Here is a 21719-nt window from a genome sequence, read left to right as displayed (position 1 = left end):
CCTCCTGCCTGAAACAATGAAAAAAAAAAAAAACTGAACAAAATGTATGAAAAAACAATTTTGAAGACATTGGATACCAGGAAATGAAGGATAGTGTTCCCCAAAAGATGAGAACTGTAGTTGCCTGGAGAGTTTCCAGACTGTGGTACAGGAAGGAAGAGCCCAGGCAGAGCCTGGAAGTCTACCTGAATTACAGAGACAGAGCTGGGAACGTAAGGAAGTCAAAGTAGGTAGAGTTCTCAGGGCAGAAAGAAAGCTGCACAGAGAGAGCACTCTGGAGATCTGCAGAAGATCCTTCTCCAGTTTTGAGCTGAACACTGATTGGTGTATACATGTGAGGAAACTGTCTTGAGACCAGAGAAAGGAAATATCCCTTGGAGCTCACAGAGGGCTAGCAATAGTGCGGCAAATAGAGCTAATGAACCAACAAGGAGATAAAATGGGATCATAAATAGTACACATCCAAAAGAAGTAAGAAAAAAAAGAAGGGAACAAAGAACATATGGGACAAGTGAAAAATAAATAGCAGCCTTACTAATAATCACGTAAATCACAGTGAAAATAAATGGTCTATTTTGGTGTAGTCTCAGTAGCTTAACTTTGCTTTTGTTTCCCATGCCTAAGGAGACTTATCTAGAAAAATGTTGCTAAGGCTGATGTCAGGGAAATTACTGTCTGTGTTCTAGGAATTTTATGCTTTCAGGTCTCACACTTAAATCTTTAACGCATTTTGAGTTTATTTTTGTGTATGATATAAGAAAGTGCTCCAATTCCATTCTTGTGCATGTGGCTGTCCAGTTTTCCCAACACCATTTGTTGAAGAGACTGTCTTTTCCCCATGTATATTGTTGTGTCTTTTGTCATAGATGAATTGCCCGTATAAGTGTGGGTTTATTTCTGGGCTGTCTGTTATGTTCTCTTGATCTGTGTGCCTGTTTTTGAAACAGTACCATACTGTTTCGATTCTTAGAGCTTTGTAGTACATCTTGAAATTTGGAATTGCGTACCTCCAGTTTTGTTTCCTTTCTCAAAGATTGCTTTGGCTACTTGGGGTCTTTTGTGATTCCATATACATTATAGTATTATTTGTTCTAGTTTTGTGAAAAATGTTGTTATTTTGATAGGAATTGCATTGAACCTGCAGATTGCTTTGAGTAGTGTGTACATTTTAACAATATTAATTCTTCCAATCCATGAACATGTAGTATCTTTCCATCTGTTTGTGTCACTTTCAGTTTCTTTCACCAGTGTTTTATATTTTCCAGAGTACAGGTCTTTCACTTCTTTGGTTAAGTTTATTCCTCTGTATTTTATTCTAGTTTATTTCTAGGTATTTTATTATTTTTGGTGTGATCAAATGTATACTTTAAATATGTACAGTTTAATTATCTTTTCTATACCATAATAGGTCTTTTTTTTTTTTTTAAGACTTAGGGAAGTACAGAATGTTAAATAATAAAGTCAGATTATACAGTTGTTGTGGTTTTTTGGTCATAGATTCTTGAGACCTATATTCATTTATCTCCATATCTTCATGATACCTCCTTTTGGATATTTATTTTTTACACGTATCAAAATAAACATAATTTCTGACTTTTTTCTCTTTCCCTCTCTATTTATTCTCTAGTTTTTTGCATCTTTGTAAGTATTACTTCCATTTTCCCATTTTTCATGCAGGAAGCTGGAGAATTATCCTTGATAGTCTGTAATCTTCTCCTTTTCACCATCACCACCCTCACCCCCACCCCCACCCTTGTTCAATTTGCTCTCCTCTCTCACTAAAGTGGAGACCTCTCTTGTTCACTACCATGTAGCTATCACCTGGCTCAGGTCCTGGTACAGTTGCCAATATTTATTGAATGAATGTTTAGAGAAAATGTATTGGAAGGAAATATACCAGTGTTGCCTTTTGAGTGCTGCATGTTTTTGTAAGATTTCCACAATGAACTATTATGGCTTCCTAATAAGAAAAGTTATGAATAAAATGTCTGTCTATACATTTGCCTTTACTAGGGTTGAAAAAGCAGATGTTATTTTGAGACTTGGGGTTTTAGTTCTTGATACTTTGTAAAATAAGTGACCTTGATGTATTTACTTTTATTTTATTTTTTTTAAAGATTTTATTTATTTGTTTTAGAGAGAAAGAATGTGGGGGGCAGAGGGAGAGGGACAAGCAGACTCCCTGCTGAGTGCGAGCCTGACATGGGGACGAAATTAAGAGTTGGATGTTTACCTGATTGAGCCACCCACGCGCTCCTTTACTTGACTTTTAATATTTCAGAGTTGCATAGCTCTCGGGAGTACTTTTTATGTTGTGTTGTTCATGAATGAGAGCTTCTGAATTAGTGTAAAGCAGAGACTTAGTGCAAGTGTCAGGTATAGTTTACCTGGACTGGTGTGTGTATTTCTTTCCTGGATTTACCTACAATTTATATACTATCTTGCAGTCTTTAGCTTAGAGTGTCTTGCTGTATTTTTTTTGTTTCTGTTATAGTTATTTTATTTTATTTATTTATTTATTTATTTATTTAGATTTTATTTATTTATTTGAGAGAGAGAAGCATGAGAGGGGGGAGGGTCGGGAGGGTCAGAGGGAGAAGCAGACTCCCTGCCGAGCAGGGAGCCCGATGCGGGACTCGATCCAGGGACTCCAGGATCATGACCTGAGCCGAAGGCAGTTGCTTAACCAACTGAGCCACCCAGGCGCCCCTGTTATAGTTTTTTAATAGGTCACTGTTACTTAGGATATATTATATTCTTCACAGTTTTGACCAGTTTTCACTTATGGAGAAAATTATGTAAGATTTTCTGATTCTCAGTATTCATCTATGGCAACTCTGGTGCTGGGCATATGGTGAATGTCCTCTGAATCTCTTAAAATTTTTATTGAAAATCATACATTTTTGTTTTTTTTAAAACAGAAAATAAAGCTTTGTATCTTTGAGATAAGGAGTTGTTAAATAGACTTAGTACAATTGACCCTGAACAACACGGGTTTGAACTACCTAGGTCCACTTATACATGGATTTTTTTTTCAGTAAATGCAGTACAGTACCTTAAATATAATTTCTCTTATGATTTTCTTAACATTTTCATTTCTCAACCTGTATTATAAGAATACATTATATGATACATTTAACATACAAAATATGTGTTAATGGACTATTTATGTTATCTGTAAGACTTCTGGTCAGCATTAGGCTATTACTAATAAATTTTGGGGGGGCAGTCAAATATGGGTTTTTGACTGTGTGGGGAATTGGCACCCCTAACCCCATGTGTTGTGCAAGGGTCACCTGTACTTTGAAGTTCTAAAAAATACAGTTCTCAGAGTATTATCAAGGTGACTAAGTGGCTATTATATTTATTTTTTACTCATCATTTAAATGAGCTTGTTTCTCACCTGGAAATGCTTTTTACAATTTTATTTAAATGTTTGTATTCTTTTCTTTGTCTTTTTAAGATGCCCTTTGTTAATGTTATTTCATTTATCTATATAGTAAAGTATACCAACTTTTAAAAAAAATACTTATTTCCAACTTTTTTAACAGATAAAATAATTAGGCACAGGGCTTGTACCCTGAAGGACACTGCACATGCCATCATCGCAGCGGAACTGGATCCAGAATTTAATAAACTCTGTGAAGAAATTAAGGAAGCAAGAATAAAAAGAGGTAAGTTATAGAAATGAATTTGCTCCTGAAGACCAAGAATCACTGTTAATAAATGACATTTCTTTGGGGTTGCTGGCATTATGAAAATAATCTACTTTGAGGCACAGACTTTATATATTTCTGATACTAATGTGTCATGTAAATTCTCAAAGATATTTTAAAATTTTACTTTCTGTGAGTTTTAGTAAGTGCAGCAATACAAATTTACAGAAAGTTCTTTTCAGTGAATTTTTTTTTTTTTGCAGGAGTATATCTGTTAAATATTGATTCTTAAAGGGTTTATAGGCTTTCCTATCTGTAGAGGATTTACTTTTTAAAAGTTTTTAGGAATACTGTTTTTGTTTTCCCTATTGACATTTATGTGTAGTTTTATAAATATAAAATTAATAGAATTAGCAAATGTGGTTTGTTCATTCAGTGTATAAGCCTGTCCTTGAAGAACTCACTTAGTAAGAGACATAGAGAATTGTAAAACAAATCAAGTACAGTTGAAGTGTATGAGTTGGTTGAAACATGTTTAAGGCACAGAGGAGAGACCTCCTTGTAGGGATCCCAGCAGTTTGCCTAGAGTTTAGGGAATGAATATAGGAGTGTTGTCTCTAGTGGAACAGAAGAAGGGAGGCAGTGACAGAGGAGGAAGAGGTATTTGTAAGCACAGCAGATAATAAGGCACAGAGATGTGTAAAGGCACAGAGATATGAAATAACATGGTATATTTGAAGAATGACAAACTGGTATTGCTGAAGCTGTACGGAATGGTGGGAAATAGAGCTCAAGAGGCGAGCTGAGTCCAGGACATTGAATTAAGAAGCTTTTTTTCTATTTCCTTAGGTCCTCCCTGGTCACCTAATCTAATATAGGCTCTGGTCACCATAGCATGGCATTTTGTCTTTTTTTGGGGGGGGGGCCTCCCTTCCTTATTTGGAATGTAAGTGTTGTGAATGGCTTATTCATAGCTCTACTGCAGGCCCTAGAACTCTGTCCTATAAATATTTGAACTGATCAATGCCAATGCTAAGGAGCTTAAGACTTTATCCTGTAGGTCAGTGTTTTTCAAAGTGTGTGTGCCTAATACCCAGCTTATTAGACTGAGTGAATTAGATTCTTTGAGAGTAGTAAGGTTGAGAAATCTTCACTTTAACAAACTATTCAAGTGTTTTTTTTTGTACACTAAAGTTTGAGAACCATTGCCGTAGTCAATTGAAATATTTTAAGCTGTGGAACGAATTGGTCAATTGCTTTGGCAGCAGGAAATAGTAAGGTCTCAAATGTGTCAGGGTAGGAGGATGAGAGACCAGTCAAAAAACTGTCGGAGCCAGTTTGGAAAACAGTTTGGCTGTTTCTAAAAAATTAAGCATAACATTTACCATATGACCCGTGATTCTACTCCTGGAAACAGCCCAAGAGAAATGAAAACATATGCCCGTATAAAAGACTGTTCATAACAACTAAAAACTGGAAACAATGCAAATGTCCATCAACTGGTGAATGTGTAAGCAAAATGGTATATCATACAATGGCATATGCTCAGCCATAAAAAGGAACAAATTACTGATACATGGTACAACATAGATGAACTTCAAGAACACTATCCTGAGTGAAAGAATTCAGTCACAAAAGACCACCTGTTGTGTGATTCCGTTTATATGAAACATTCACAAAAGACAAATCTATGGAGACAAAAAGTAGATTCGTGGTGGCCTGGGTTAGTTACCTAAAATTGGGCTGCTGTGGTGATTGCATAGCTCTGTAACTTCACTAAAAATCATTTAATTGTATGCTTAAAATGAGTGATTTTTTTGTTATGTAAGTTGTACCTCATTAAAGCTTTTGGGGGAAAATGCTGTTGGGAGTTGTGCAGAGTTTTAATTAATATGAAGTGGGAATAGATATAGAATCATTGTAAATTGGGGCAGGGTTGGAGGCCATTGTGAAGGAAAGGAAGAGTCAAAATTGGCTGCCCATATTACTGATTTAATGACTTAGTAGATGCTAATCCTACCAGTAGAGATAGGGAGGGAATATCCTGTAGAGATAGGGATGAACAGGTTTTTTGGTGGGGAAAGATAAACTAGTTAGCTTTAATTTGACCCATCTTTACGATACCCAGTTGGAGATACCAAATAGGCAGTTGGATATGTGGGTCAGAAGCTTAAGAGATGCTTGGGCTAAACATGGATTTGGGAATTACTATGAAATGGTGATAGAAGCTGAAGGCTTGAATGATACTTTATGGTAGAAGGTATAGATCAGAGTGAGAAGAAAAGGGATTCCAGAGACAACCCTGAGAAACATCAATATTTCACAACCACGTAGAAGAAACAAGTCTAGTGAAGGAAATTGAGATGGAGTGGTTACACTTAGGAAGATAACCAAACTTACTGCAGTGTGGTGTAACAGGCAGCTAATACCAGACGAAAACAGTTCATGTGAATGGGGTTTAATGACCCAACAAACACAAATTCTAAGATGGCAGAAATAATAACTTTTAGACAAAATATTTTCATTGTCTTACAGTCTTAAGAATATGTGGCTTTGCAAATTAAACCGAGTAAATGTAAGGTTCCTTGCTGGGTTATTTATTTTTTTATTTTTTATGATTTTATATCCGTTTCTTTCCCATCTTAAAACAAAAGATACTGTTTTCATCTGAATTACAAACTGTCCAGGTGTAATTAATGACTAAAACTTAGTTCTATATGTCAGACTTTTTTTTTTTTTTTTACCGTGTTGGTTTATGTAGCTGGGAATATTTAAATAGGTGTTGCTTATCTTCTGCTTGCAGGCTTATCAGTAACAGCAGAACAAATAAATCCTCATGGCACTGGAGCTCGGAAGACTGAAACTAGAGTTGAAGAGGCATTTCGGCACAAACAAAGAAATCCATTGGATGTCTGGCACAACTCTGCAAATAAATGTGCATGTGAGTGTTTGAGACCATGTTATCCAGTAGTGGGAATGCCTGGGAAGTATGCAGATTTGTTAGGAGTTGGAGACACAGACCAGGTGCTGCTGTGTTCCCACAGGTCGTCTCATCTTCTCTCTGTTCAGAGGTGAAGAGCTTGTGCAGTAGGATGTGGAATCAGAAGTATACTTCTCTAACCATATTTGCTCTTTTCTATCTACATTCACTACTTGCTGCTATTAATTGAACTAGGCTTGAATATTTTTAGTTTTAAACTTTGGTTTTTTTTTTAAGATTTTATTTATTTATTTGACAGAGAGATAGAGAATACAAGTAGGCAGAGAGGCAGGCAGAGGGAGAGGGAGAAGCAGGCTCTCTGCTGAGCAGGGAGCCCGATGTGGGGCTCGATCCCAGGACCCTGGGATCATGACCTGAGCTGAAGGCAGCCGCTTAACTGACTGAGCCACCCAGGCGCCCTAAACTTTGGTTTTTGGATAGAGATGTAGAGCCAACACTTTTCATCTACCCGTGCCTCCAACCCTAATTCCTTGCTGTATAATACATAGGCTGTTCTCTTTATGTGGAAAGGAGCAACTTTGACTTAAGAGAGTTGCCAGTGTGGCAGTAGGACTTTGATTTTTCTGAGAGAATATCTTGTGCTCAGTTTGAAGAATCTGTACAGCCTTTTTAATCTAGTTTAAGTGAGATGTTTTTAGAAAGGGAAAATTCGTTGTTCTAGGTTTTCTTCACTTGTCCTCATTCATGCTAATTTAGAAGATTTCTGAAAGACAAATGTTAATGAACACAGCATTTTCTTAATACAGTCCATATGTTTCGCTGAAGATAGCCACCCTTGGAAGATATATGCTGTTCTGGTATAAAGGTGGTCATACTGTTGAAACTGTCAGTAAACCTGGCCATAATATGTTCTTTCACCAGTGGCGTTGAATTTGAATGAATTAATCAGACTCTTTTTTTTTTTAGCTCTTCTCTTTGTGATATTTGGCATATCCATATGTGAGAAAATTTGAAGGACTTAGTGGCACATTTGGTTCCATGAAATTGATTAAAGCTATTTGGTGTAGTTGTATCTTGGATCATGACCTGGATTATATAATGTAGCACTCTAATTTAAACCTTGAAATCCTGTATAGGGCGCCTGGGTGGCTCAGTTGGTTAAGCAACTGCCTTCAGCTCAGGTCATGATCCCAGGGTCCTGGGATCGAGTCCCGCATCGGGCTCCCTGCTCAGCGGGAAGCCTGCTTCTCCCTCTCCCACTCCCCCTGCTTGTGTTCCCTCTCTCGCTGTGTCTCTCTCTGTCAAATAAATAAATAAAATCTTTAAAAAAAAAAAAAAAGAAATCCTGTATATTCTCTGCACCTGATACAGATATTTACTAAAACCCATTGAAAATTGCCTTTAAGCATTTTAAGTTCTTTTAAATGTTATTTTAATCTACAAATGTGAGTTTTGTTTTCTCTTACCAGTAGATGGCATATGTGACTCATCATTTGTCTGTTTCACATTAATTTACTTGAATTATAAATCTAAATATCCCTAAGAGAGAGTTGCTTTCCTAACGTCTTAGTTTTGGAAACAGGCTTCTCAGAGAGGCTATAAAAATTGACTCTAAAGATTGTGCCCCCATATTGGTTTTTCACACAAAGTGCCCCTGTAAAAGGAAGTAGTATGTGAAAGATTAGTTCCATAAATGGATACTACTACCACATGCCAGGTGCCTTGGAGATACAGCAGTGCTTAAAACAAAAATCCCCATTCTTCTGGAGCTTATATGATTAATTTCTCTTATTTTACCAAAAATCATACTCACCATTAGAAATAATTACATAAGGAGGAGAAAAATATCTCTAGTTTGACCTTCTGCCAAATGAGAATATTTTCTTTGTTCTTAGCTGGGATGAAAGTGTTAGAAATAAACTTGCTTCAGTAGGCCTTCTAAGCCTTTGCTTAGTGCCTACAGATCAAATAATTGAGCTGGCTCTTGACTGAACAGAGTTTAGCTGCTTCTTGCTCTAGAGTTAGATGGCTTAGTGAGGAAAGAAGAGGGGAACCGTTTGTGCTTTTGTTGCATGGCTGGAGAATAAGCGAGGTCAGAATGTCTGGAGTGACTTGTCAGTAAAAACCTAGTAGCTCCACCTTTTAGAGAAAGAGCAGGCTGAATTTTTTTTTCACTTTTAATGTGGACTGGATTAGTTTTTCATACAGTTTTTTTTTTTTTGTTTCAAGATTTTATTTTATTTTTAAAAGATTTTATTTATTTATTTGAGAGAGAGAGAGCACATGAGAGGGGGAGGGTCGGGAGGGTCAGAGGGAGAAGCAGACCCCCTGCCAAGCAGGGAGCCCGATGCGGGACTCGATCCAGGGACTCCAGGATCATGACCTGAGCCGAAGGCAGTCGCTTAACCAACTGAGCCACCCAGGTGCCCTCAAGATTTTATTTTTTGACAGAGACAGCGAGAGAGGGAACACAAGCAGGGAGAGTGGGAGAGGGAGAAGCAGGCCTCCTGCTGAGCAGGGAGCCTGATGCGGGGCTTGATCCCAGGACCCTGGGATCATGACCTGAGCTGAAGGCAGACGCTTAACCGACTGAGCCACCCAGGTGGCCCTAGTTTTTCATATAGTTAATAGAGTACTTAAAAATGCCCATCACTTTAGCTTATGTACAGCTTTTAACAGTAAACTAATAACAGAAATTTCTTCTCCCAATTACCCTGTAAGTGTAAATTATGAAAATAGAAATTAGTAGGGGAAAAAGGAATGGAGAGATGATTAGAATGATATGGTTTTGAAGGCAAAATATATTTTGAACCAAATGACAAAATAATTTGAATTTGGGAAATGATTTCAGAAACCTTTAGTAGATTTATTATTAGATAAGAAAGAAAAGTAATATAACAGCATTTGTCCATTTCCTGTGAATACTTTGGTGTCTTTACAGAGAACTCAGTAAGGATTAAAGTTGAAAGGATGAAAAGTTTGTAAACACATATACGGGGAATTAAAGATTCCTGGGCCCATTGTCTGGGATTACTCATAAAACGCATGATGGTTTCTGGCATCTAGAGATGAATATAGTCTTTACAACTTCTGTAGGTCTTCCTTTTTACGTTACTGACAAAATACTTATTTTCAACGTTTGTTAATGTTGCTGCCTTGATAGCAGAGGGCTTAACTTTTTCCACCTTTTCTTTCTTTTCCTTCCTTCCTTCCTTCCTTCCTTCCTTCCTTCCTTTCCTTCCTTCCTTCTTTCCTTCTTCCTTCCTTCCTTTTTTAATATTTTGTTTATTTATTTGAGGGAGAGTGGAGGGAAGAGCAGAGGGAGAGGGACAAGCAGACCCCATGCTGAGCATAGAGCCCGACATGGGGCTCGATCTCAGGACACTGAGATCATAACCTGAGCCAAAATCAAGAGTCAGACGCTTAACCGACTGAGCCACCCAGGCACCCCCCCCTTCTTCTTTTTTTTTTTTTTTTTTTACATATTTTCAAGTAACAGCTATGTAACCAATTGATCCTGCTTGGTGAACCATTTATAATAGAGGAGGCTAACAGTTGTCTAACCAGATTGTCTCTATAAACTTCATAGGGTTTCTGTCCACTACCATACTTTCTGTGGGTGATTCCTTCTTTTGGAAGGAGAGGCAGTGGATAGTTTTTGTTTTTTTTTGAAGATTTTATTTATTTGACAGAGAGAGACACAGAGAGGGAACACAAGCAGGGGGAGTGGGAGAGGGAGAAGCAGGCCTCCTGCTGAGCAGGGAGCCCGATGCGGGGCGCGATCCCAGGACCCTGGGATCATGACCTGAGCCGAGGGCAGATGCTTAATGACTGAGCCACCCAGGCACCCTGGATAGTTCTTTGTGGGGCACCTGTAACAGTTCTGTCTGATATACTGGATCGTGTGTTCATTTTCTTTCATGGTTTAGGAGCTTTGGGGTGATTTTGCTGGCAAAGCACTCATTTTCCTGGTGGAAATCTGGGTCTGTGGCCCCCCATTTTATAGGTAGCCTGGTAATGTGGTTGGTCATTCTCTAAATGTACGTATTATATGCTTGGCCCCTGGATGTTAGGAATTAGGAACAGCTGTAAAGTAGAATGTAGGATAATAGAAAAAAATTAATGCTGGGTAAATTCATACTCAACTTTTTTAAAAATGTCATTCTTCAGTTTGTTTCTGACTTCATATGCATTCTACTGGTAGGTTGTGAGGGTTAGTCAGCATGGATGTCAAGAGCTAAGTCGTTCTTGGGTGTTACACTGGTATGGATATACTTTCTTTTGGGTCTTGATGTAGTGAACATTTGTAAAACAAGTGTTGCACTCCAAGTTCTGTATACCTGTTTTCCTTCTCTCTAAAATAGTTCGAGTTCGGAGAAAATCAAGGCGGCGATCACAGTGGGGTAAAGGAATTATTAAGAAAAGGAAAGTCAATAATTTAAAAAAAGATGAAGAGGACACTAAATTTGCAGACTACGAGAACCATACGGAGGACAGGAAGTTGCTAGAGAATGGAGAGTTTGAGGTAAGCACTGACTGCCATGAAGAAAATGGCGAAGAGACTGGAGACCTCTCTATGACCAATGACGAATCATCGTGTGACATCATGGACATGGACCAGGGGCAGAGGCTTAACAGTGAAGCGGGCACGAAGGAGAACTTTGCATCTACTGAAGAGGAAAGTTCCAATGAGTCTCTGCTTGTCAACAGCAGCGGTTCTCTCAATCCAGAACAGACATCTAGGAAAGAGCCTTTCCTTAAAGGAAGCTGTCTAAATGGTGAGGCCTCCACTGACAGTTTTGAAGGAATACCAGTTCTGGAGTGTCAGAATGGCAAAGCTGAAGTAGTTTCTTTCTGTGGTAGTGGAGACAAAGGTAGTTCTGAACAAAAGATTGTCCCGGAGGACCAGTCAAAAGAAAAACCAGAAACTTCAAATGAACATCATGGAGATGATCCTGAGAAACTAGAGGCCCTGGAATGTAGCAGTAATGAGAAGTTAGAACCCAGCCCCGAAGTGGAGGTTAAAGATGCAGAACTGGATAAAGAAGGTAGAGCGAATATTTTTTTAAAAATCTGAAATTTTAAATTCCAGAGTTAACTAATGGCATATTTTGTTTGGTTCCCAGTAGCACTAGTTGATAAGCAGTTATACCCTTCTGAGAATCTGTTAAAGTTTTCATCTTTTTCCCTAGGAAAGTGTACATACACATGCCTAGTAAATTTTTGGTGGAAGTTTTGGAGGGTTATGGACTAGAATGCATTACTTTCCTGGCTGCTTACTCTTTTGCCTCCCACCTGATTATTATCCCTATCCTAATGGATTTATGGTTAAAGGTTGAGTAAACCCACAGGTGTTAAGAAGATGGAATTCTAGTAAGAATGATTGGGGTGGGGTAGGCTGGGCTGAGAAGACTTGGATACTAGAGCAGTGTGGTATCCTACGCTTATGTACACTCACGTTAAATTCAATTTAACAATGGAATGGTTCATTATAATCCTGTTCATTATAATCATGTGACTTCGAGCTGGTAACTTATGCTCTCCAACCTTGTTTTTCTATTTTGTAAATTAAACTTCAGAGTGGTGTCACTGTGGGGATTAAATAAGTCATGTATATTAATTGCCTCTTCTCGTACCTGGCACATACTGAGATATATTCATTCCAGGCATTCACTGTTAGTTGAATCTAAGGGATGTTGAGTCTAACAGGCTCCATTGCTTTGTAAAGCCAGTGGTATAGGAAGCAGTAGAACCTGTGCTGTCAGATTTACCTTGTTCTTGCAGACTCCGAGCACTCTGCTAGCTCCCACCTTCCTGTGGCTGTGTGATTCTTTTAAGCAGCAGCCGAATAGGGGGCCTGAGAGTTTCTAGCCCTGCTTTGTTTATCATTCTTTAGCCCATAGTGGGATGGGGTGAGTTAGAGATCTACCCTTTGAATATACATTTTCATCCTGAACAGGTATTCTTATAACTAAGCTATTTTGAAATTCTGTTATGTTCTCTCAATGGTGTGGAGTATATATTGCTTTAGCCTGGGATTCGGGCTATGTGGGAAGGTTTTTTGCTGCCAGTTTTTGAGCCCTCTAGCAGAATTAGAAAGTAGGAAGATATTATTCAGTCTTAGAATTCTCTTAATGGATAAAGAGAGATGTGTGTGTACTGGTCTTTTTTTTTTTTTTTTTAAAGATTTTATTTATTTATTTGACAGAGAGATAGACAGAAGAGCACAAGCAGAGGGAGTGGCAGAGGGAGAGGGAGAAGCAGGCTCTGCACTGAGCAGGGAACCCGATGCGGGACTCGATCCCAGGACCCTGAGATCATGACCTGAGCCGAAGGCAGACGCCTAACCATCTGAGCCACCCAGGCGCCCTGTACTGGTCTTTTTTAAAAAGATTTTATTTATTTGACAAAGAGAGAGAGAACGCACAAGCAGGGGGAACGGGAGAGGGAGAAGCAGGCTCCCCACTGAACAGGGAACCTGATGCCAGAACCCTGGGATCATGACCTGAGCTGAAGGCAGATGCTTAACGGACTGAGCCACCTAGGTGCCCCATGTTCTTAAATGCTATCTGTTGAGAATTTTTCTTTCTCCTCAATATTTAATAATAGAAGGTAGTTTTAAGGGCAGTATTTATTCTGGTATTTATTTATATTTATCATACAGACAGAATTTTAAACATGTGTTAAAGCTAGGGTTAAGTAATGACTGGTTCAGAGTGGGGAGAAAGGAAGAGATCTTCCTGATAAGGTGCTTTGGGTATGAGGTAAGTAATGTTCTTTCACTATGAGATTTTAGTATGCTTGCAGAAAAGGTTTAAATTAATATTATGTTCAATTGGTTATCTAAAAACTTTAAAGATACTTGTTGTATAAAAGCTTTATCTGAAGTTTTCACTTGTAACTGTCAGGGCAGTGTTACCTACCTAGTTCAAGTTCTCAGGCTCCTGGATGTCTGTGGATTTGGTAATGAGCATCCGTAAAGTCTCAACAAAACTCTTAGCATATATTAATTGAACTGTAAATAAAGGCTTTCATTCTAGAGGCTATCTGAAATATAAAATTTCTCTGCCACATGGAGGTATATGTTTCCCAAAGCAATATTTTGGTTCTTTTACTATTTATCTGTATAGCAAGCATTGATTGGAGAAAATTGTTTAAAGACATGGGAATAAGAGAACTAATGTAGGAGGGAGGAGGAAGGTTCTCCTTAGTGTTTGTGACATGGGACAGGTCCTCTATAAAGTTCTGAAACAGGGGTGCCTAGGTGGCTCAGTTGATTAAGCATCTGCCTTCAGCTCAGGTCATGATCTCAACGTCCTGGGATTGAGTCCCACATCAGGCACCCTGCCTCTTCCTCTGCCCTGCTGCTCCCCCTGCTTGTGCACGTGCTCTCTCTCTCTGACAAATAAATAAAATCTTTAAAAAAAAATAAAGTTCAAACAGTTTGAGTTTGTCTTTGTTTTCCATCTCCCTTGGCTTCTTCTTAGAGTATGCCTACCTAGGGCATCATAGGGCTTATGGCCTATCTGCCCTCTCTATCCCTTAGAATGCCTGGTGCTGTCAAATTATGCTCAGCCACCTCAAAATTTTTGTTTTTGTTTTTTTTCCAGTGTAGCTGGTCTCAGTATGATGTTGAGAAGAAAATAATTAGATTATAGTAATTCACTCTGAGGTAGGAAAGATCACTAGCCCTATTACACTTTAAATGGGCTTAATATTCTTTTTTTTTTTTTAAGATTTTTTATTTATTTGACAGAGAGAGACATAGCAAGAGAGGGAACATAAGCAGGGGGAGTGGGAGAGGGAGAAGCAGGCTTCTGGCGGAGCAAGGAGCCCGATGCGGGGCTCGTAATCCTAGGACCCTGGGATCATGACCTGAGCCGAAGGCAGACGCTTAACGACTGAGCCACCCAGGCGCCCCTAAATGGGCTTATATTTTTAAGAAAAAAAAAAATGTTAGAAACCAGATTAATTTCTAATAGAAATCTGGGCAGTGTAAAAGAGAAAAATAAATTTCAGTTAATTTTGAGGAATATTTTTTTTTTTACTTGCAAGGGAAATATATAGACAGGTTGGCCTCACTTGGTGTGAGTATCTGCTTTTCTAGGTTGCTTCCCCTCTTCCAATTCTGAAAGCTCTAAATTTTAAAATGATGGCTATCATAAAGAAAGTGAAGACTGTTTATAAGTGCTTAGAGGTGATGATTGCTTTTCTCTTCCTTTAAGTGGACGTGTTTATTGATGATTTTCTGGCATAACTTGGCTTTCATAGTTATGGTTTAATTTCCTTCAATTTGGGTTACTTACTTAAAAAAAATTATCATTTAAAGAATATACCCTTATTCCAAAAGGTTTTTGTGGTGGGTAGAAGAATTTATAGTTGTTTAAGCTTGATTTTTCTTAACTTTTACTTGCTGCAGTGCATTTTTTTTTTTCAATTGTAGGTGCTTCTAAAGTAAAGAAATACCGTAAGTTAATTTTAGAGCAGGCAAAAACAACAAGCCTGGAACTGGTTCCAGAAGAGCCCTCTGAGCCTGTGCCACCCCTTATAGTTGATCACGAGAGATTGAAGGTAAGCTTCGCTATTCCCAGTCAGTCTTACATGAATGGAAAGAGATTTGAGTATGTTTGCAGGCAGTTGAATAAAAGTAGTTATGATAATCTCTTGCTTTAACCTAGGAATATATGTGCTTTAGGGCTTCTAGTAAAAAAAGAGTCTTGTGTGTTTTGAGGGGCTTAGAGAATGGTCTGGGTAATAAACTAAGCCTTAGGATCTTCTAAATGTGTCATTGTTATACCATAGCCGATGGTGTCTATTGCTTAGCCATTTGAATATAACTGTTTCAGTGTGAAAATGAAAGCAAACTTCATTTTATTCTCTTCTAATTTTTCTTAGAAATTGCTTGATTTGTTGGTAGATAAAAGCAACAATCTGGCAGTTGATCAACTTGAGAGATTATATTCTCTTCTTAGTCAGTGCATCTATCGTCATCGTAAAGATTATGACAAATCACAACTTGTAGAGGTAAGTGCTCAGTTCATCCTTAGAATAAACAAATATGTGCTTTAACTTGTTCCAAAGAAAAAAAGAGGAAAACATTTTTTTTTAGTCTGTATCTTTCACCAAGTAACTGAAGAATGTTTTGAAGATTTAAGATTAGAAGACTCATTAAGAGTTATAGTTTGAAGAATAAATCCTTTCTGTATCATTTTATCTCAGGACAGAGGTAATCTGAGATTCTTTGTTTATCAAAACAGAATTTTGTGGTTTCTGGGTTGGCAAATACCTAGAATAGCGTGTCACAATTCTCTTGTCCCTTGCTTATTACTGACAGATCACTGAGCATATCACTTGGGCCTATGTGGGGATGGCCTCACAGTCCTTACCACTGCCACCTAGGCAGCCACTGCTGATTAAAGGAGTGGGCCTGGGCAGTGAGACCTGTTTGCCACCCCATTAATGATTAGAAGAGAACTTAAAAGTCATCTTATTCATCAGATCTAGTCTTATGAGATGGCCACATGAAGGAGTGGTTGTCCTTTTGCTTAGACACTTTAGAGGTGCACCGTTCCCTTTCTTTTTTTTTAAGGATCTTATTTATTTGAGAGAGAGAATGAGTGAGTGTGTGAGCGGGTGGAGGGGCAGAGGGAGAGGAGGAGGGAGAGAATCTCAAGTAGACTCCGAGGCTAGCACAGAGCCCGACAAAGGGTTTGATCTCACAACCCTGAGATCATGACTTGAGCCGAAACCAAGAGTTGGACGCTTAACTGACTGAGCCACCCAGGTGCCTTAACTGTTCCCTTTCTATTTTTTTTTTTTAAGATTTTATTTATTTATTTGATAGAGAGGGAACACAGCAGGGGGAGTGGGAGAGGGAGAAGCAGGCTTCCCGCTTGAGCAGGGAGCCCGATGCGGGGCTCGATCCCAGGACCCTGGGATCATGATCTGAGCCAAAGGCAGACACTTAACAACTGAGCCACCCAGGCGCCCGAACTGTTCCCTTTCTAGACAACTCTGGGCCGTAGTGAGTTCTTCCTTATAAATATGAACTTATACCTGTTCATATAATTTACATCATTAAGCCACACTTCTGCTTTTTGAGGTCATCTGAGCAAACATAGACCCACTAAATGGCTAAGTGACTTAGACTCCCTGTTCATTTGCCAGTTAGTTTGTTTATCTAGTGGTCTGATTATTAAATACTTATTGAATGCCTATAGTTCCAGATACTGTGCTAGATGTTTGGGCTGCAAAAAATGAATGAGACAAAGTCCCTGCTCTCAAGGAGCATTTCTAGTATATTAAAGATTTATATGTAGAGGATGTGATTGTTTTTCCATGTTCAATAATACTGGACTTGAATCAAAGGGAGAGAGCATTTAAAAGTTATTTTCTAATCACATTTTTATGAGTTACATTTTTATGAATCTACACTGTCATTATACAGTATATAGAAATAATAAGAAAGCACAAATGAGAAAATAAAAACATCATCCACATCCCACCATCTAGAGGAAACTAGTCAGTGTTAATCTTATGGGATATCTTCTATCTTTTAAAATGTCTAGATGATGGGGCGTCTGGGTGGCTCAGTCGGTTAAGAGTCTGCCTTCGGCTCAGGTCATGATACCAGGGTCCTGGGATCAAGACCCGCGTTGGGCTCCTTGCTCGGCGGGGAGCCTGCTTCTCCCTCTCTCCCCTGCTCGTGCTCTTGTCTTTCGCTATGTCTCTCTCTCAAATAAATAAAATCTTTAGAAAAAATGTCTAGATGAGCATAACATGTGTATAAGTATGTGAATACATATTAAAAATTGGGATCATATTGTGTATTCTGTTTTATAATCTGACTTTTTTCCTTATTCAGTAATAATATGAAACATTTAGCAAGAGTGATTTTCATTGATCTAATATGAGAACTTACTGATCAGACGATAATCTGGCCTATTGTACAGAGATGTAGCATATAATTTCAGGTGTTTAAAGGGGGAAAGGAAAACCAAATGTCTTAGATGTTTTGGACACTTGGCCATCTGAATGAAATGTGTAGGGTAGAGTTCTTTATTTTTAAATTCCAAAACTTGTTTATTCACATGGGTTGCCGTTTGATTAACTTGAATGGATTGAATACTCTTTAGCAGTGAAACGTTTTTCAGTAGGGGACTTGGAACCCTGTAATCTAGGGGCCTTTTTTAGGGAGGGAAGGGATCTATAGCAGAGTCATCAGTGAGTGGCATTTCTTGTGGTGATGGCAGCGACTCTTTCTGGCTTTTTCCCCCCCCCCTCCCTCCTTTTTGTTTTCAGCTCTGATAAGAGTGAATAGCTATGGGAACAGTGCCTTCTACTTTTGGTACAAGTTTTACTATACTGAAGACATTCATTTTGCTTTGAGAGAATATGAGTGAAGGAAGGGCTCAGGCTCTGGAATGAGGCTACCTGTACTCAAATTCTGACTTTGTTGTTTATTAGCTGACAAATTATTTATATATATAAATTTCTTAGTACAATATCAGGCATATTAAGTACTCACTGAATGTTACTAGCATCATCTTCAATAGCCTAAATATCAAATAGGAGGCATTTGGAAGTGTCTAGGGCGGATAGTCTTATGGAGTAGCTATAGTATTATAATCAGAAAATACTTAAAGCTTAACCTGTATCTAAAATTCTTTCTCTAAAAAGTTAATTAAGTGAATTTTCCCATAATACTTTTGTCTTTTCTTTAATAGATAACATGCACTTTTTTTTCCCCTTGTAGGAGATGGAAAGAACAGTTCATATGTTTGAGACATTCCTATGAACTTTTCAAGATGAGTGGTTTATCCTCTCCAATCTGCTCCTGACAGAGCAGTCTTCTGAGCCATTCAATTTCAAATTGCACCAATTATGTGCAGAGCCTTGGTGTAAAGTGCTCTCTCACTCATTCTTTCTCTCTGTTGAATTTGGTGCTATTGTCTCAGGTACCTGAAACCAACCAGCCTACAAGAACCAAACAGAACTTCAGAAACACGTTGTATTTTCCACAAATAAAAAATACAACCCCACAGATTGGAGATTTTGGTGCTACAGAAACTGCTCTCACTTCTGCTCCTCTTTTCGTGCACTCTCTTTTGGAGACTTCTCTCTTAGGGAGCAGACCAGCAAACACGAGGAAACTGGATGGGGCAGTTCTAACTGTGTTGAATTGTTTAAACAGTGGGCAGCCTGTTTTGTTTGTGTTTTGTTTTGTTTTTCTCCTTTCTACTCCTTTAAGCATATTTGTTTTTATTTTTTCCTCTGGGTAATGGACTGAAACCTGTTTTAGAGTTGGCTATGGTATATTCTGGTGGGAAACTGAAGAAACTGGATGAAATTAGATTAGGCTCTTTAGAACTGCCTTTAATGTGCCTTTTAATTCATTTGAGAAAGATAAGGCTAAACAAAAGAATGGGCTTGTTTGTAGCAAATGAATTAGAATGTCTGTTTGGTCAGAACCTTGAAAATAAGTTTTGGTACTCTGTGTCATTAAGAGGCAACCAGTGTTTGGTATAAAATGCCTATCTTGTTTTCAGAACTCAATCAAGACAGTCATTAAGCCACACGATATACTAAAATGGTAAGTTTTCCTGTATGGTCTGTTTCTGTTTAAGAAACACATAATAAAACAACAACAACAACAAATAATACACAGTCCACCAAAAAACTTACACACTTTACAGTATTGCTGACAATGATGACTAGAAATTAGATAGATGGGGACATTCTTTTCCTCTCTCAGTGGCAATTTATAATATTATGTTATTAATGTTTGAGTTCCCAGAGAAGAATGATTTCATGTATAGTGAATTGTTACTGTTTTGTTTTAAAGCCAGGACTTGCCAATGGACAGAAAAGAGGAATTGTCAGAAGCTCCATAAAATTCATTTTCTTTCTGCATAGTTGCAGGTGAGCTTTGGTATGGTCCTTGAATAACAGTATTAATGTTTAAATCCCTTACCGTAAGCTTACCTTCACAACTATTCATTTTGATTGGAACCCATTTTGGATCTTGTTGAGTGATTTCTGTGAATTGTACTTACCTAAAATTAATTATGGGTTACTAGTTTTACAAAAACTTTCTACAAATTTGGAGACACAGTCTAGGCAGTTGCAAAGAGGCAAAGGGAGTGCAGTGACATTTTTTATCAGATGATTTTTAAACAAAAAAAGTAGAAAATTTTGACAAGTTCGCTTGATATCTTCATTCATTATAGCCGTTAGCTGCAGGTGTGTCTTTCCAATATATGCAACACATGTAGTTTGGGTTTTAATTAGAGCAAATGGTCTTGGACTACTGCAGAGATACTGAGCTACCTCAGCTTTTTGTATTTTAGTTACCAGTAGTGTTTACAGGGTCCTGTAATCACTTTGCCACCGTTTACATGCTGAAGCTAAGGTACTTGTCTCCTTGTCTCTGGCTGTTTGTAGTGTGCCCGATGCCCGCGCAGAGCGCACACTTTGGCCGTAGGCTATTGCAGTAATCTTAAGTGCTTCTTTGCATTTACATTAACATTTTGCGCCTTCTAATTATAGCTTAATTTTTTTTAAATGCCACTTTTTTCTTTATACCTAGTCTATGAAGTTTTCGTAATACTCAGTCATATAATTCAAGATGCTACCCATGTAGACACACTGTATTTTTAAGGTGGGCAAGTGCGATTAACGATGAACCATTTTAAAGGGGAGGTTATTTGAAACCTCTAATTTGATTATTGGGAGGATTTTCATGCTTTCTTTAGTATTTATTACCATCATACCAGTTCAAACTATTTTACTGTCTAATACATTAGCATTTTGTATTTTGATGGAAATTGTTACAGAATTTAAAGATTTGATGAAATAAGATGTAGCAGATTTTTTGTAGCAAGTTTCTGCTAAAAGGGTTTTTTTGCAAGTCTCAGGTTCTTGCTGCACTATTTTTTTTTTAAATATTTATTCCAGTTACTCTAATTCAAAAGCATTCTGTTCAAGTAACAGCAGCACTTGTGAAAGGAAAAAAAAACGCACATGTTCTTAGTAGGTCACTAAATTTGTACAAGTTAATTAAGATTTGAGCCATCAGTGGGTTTGACAAGGGAAATTTATTTATGTTCAGCATTAAAATGCTTCCAAAAGATCAAGTTTTTTATTTTAACCTTGATATAGATGGAGAAATAGGAGGCAACCTCAGTATGATAGGAACTGCCACTTTGAACAGTTTAGGTCTTAAAGAGAAAGCCAATCTAATGCCAAGGGGAGCACAATTAGCTGAAATTGTATCAACTTCTTCGCTCCCCTTTCCCGCCCCCCCCCAAACCACATACCAGTTTTGCTTACTTTACAGATATCTGGTGGTTCTATAATTTAAAGCAGTTTGTGAAATTATCCAAGTGGACTCAATTTTGTTTACCTTTCTGTAAGTTCTTAATTTTTGCTGTATAGCATTGGCAAAAATATGTACAAATTGACCTCTGTTCTTATTTCCTATTGTGAGCATTATAAATGATAGCTCCTGTGTAAAACTTTGCTCTCCGATGAGTAAAATATGTATCACAGCACAGCCCAACAATAGTTAATGCTCAGCTGTGGGGACCATGGGAGCTTTTTGAAGATAATGGAACCGCACTAGGGTTGAAACTGATGGCTGTGGAGTTAATTGTGTTTTTGAGCTTGAATCTCACCTGTGATTAATTTTTTTTGTTTTATGTCCTTTCATGACTTGATTTTTCTCATATGCCAATGTATTTGTAGGTTTACTGGATTTTATTTTTAGGGAGTGGGGTGGTAATATCTTCCCATTTTTTGATTAAGTTGGTTCAGCTATGGTGCTATTCAGTAGGTATCTTCAGTGTCAGGTCCCGTAGCTGAATGCCATTGTTACTATAATTATAATTTGTAATCATATTGTAAGCTTGAATTTGGACTTGTACCTGCATCTTTTGTATTTTGTACATTCAGTTATTTAGATTTTGGGAGTCCTTTTTGGTTTCAGTCATGTATGTCTACTTTGTAGATTAAGTAGACTTCATCAGCTATGGTCTGTTTTGGGTTTATAGTTTAATTTAGAATTGTGTTAAATTGATGTTTTGCATTTGACTTCATTTTACATTAGTTTGAAGTAAATTATT

The 21719-nt window shown here is 37.9% G+C and overlaps 1 protein-coding gene across 2 annotated transcripts in view; it reads left to right on the top strand.

The window, feature by feature from the left end:
• Positions 1 to 19342, top strand: part of ATAD2B (ATPase family AAA domain containing 2B) — a 157057-nt gene extending 137715 nt beyond the window's left edge. For both annotated transcript variants that reach the window (XM_021697499.2, XM_044918700.1), the window contains 6 exons: positions 3552 to 3674; positions 6460 to 6597; positions 10962 to 11645; positions 15041 to 15168; positions 15493 to 15621; positions 18353 to 19342. In XM_021697499.2, coding sequence (XP_021553174.1) covers positions 3552 to 3674; positions 6460 to 6597; positions 10962 to 11645; positions 15041 to 15168; positions 15493 to 15621; positions 18353 to 18394 — 1244 coding nt within the window. In that variant the 3' untranslated portion in view covers positions 18395 to 19342. The remainder of the gene's footprint in view (positions 1 to 3551; positions 3675 to 6459; positions 6598 to 10961; positions 11646 to 15040; positions 15169 to 15492; positions 15622 to 18352) is intronic.
• The last annotated feature ends 2377 nt before the right edge of the window (positions 19343 to 21719 follow it).

Source organism: Neomonachus schauinslandi, chromosome 10 (assembly GCF_002201575.2).
Source record: "Neomonachus schauinslandi chromosome 10, ASM220157v2, whole genome shotgun sequence".
NCBI classification, from domain to species: domain Eukaryota; kingdom Metazoa; phylum Chordata; class Mammalia; order Carnivora; family Phocidae; genus Neomonachus; species Neomonachus schauinslandi.
The sequence above is the reverse complement of the archived record's forward strand: the minus strand, read 5'-3'. Positions and strand labels throughout refer to the sequence as shown.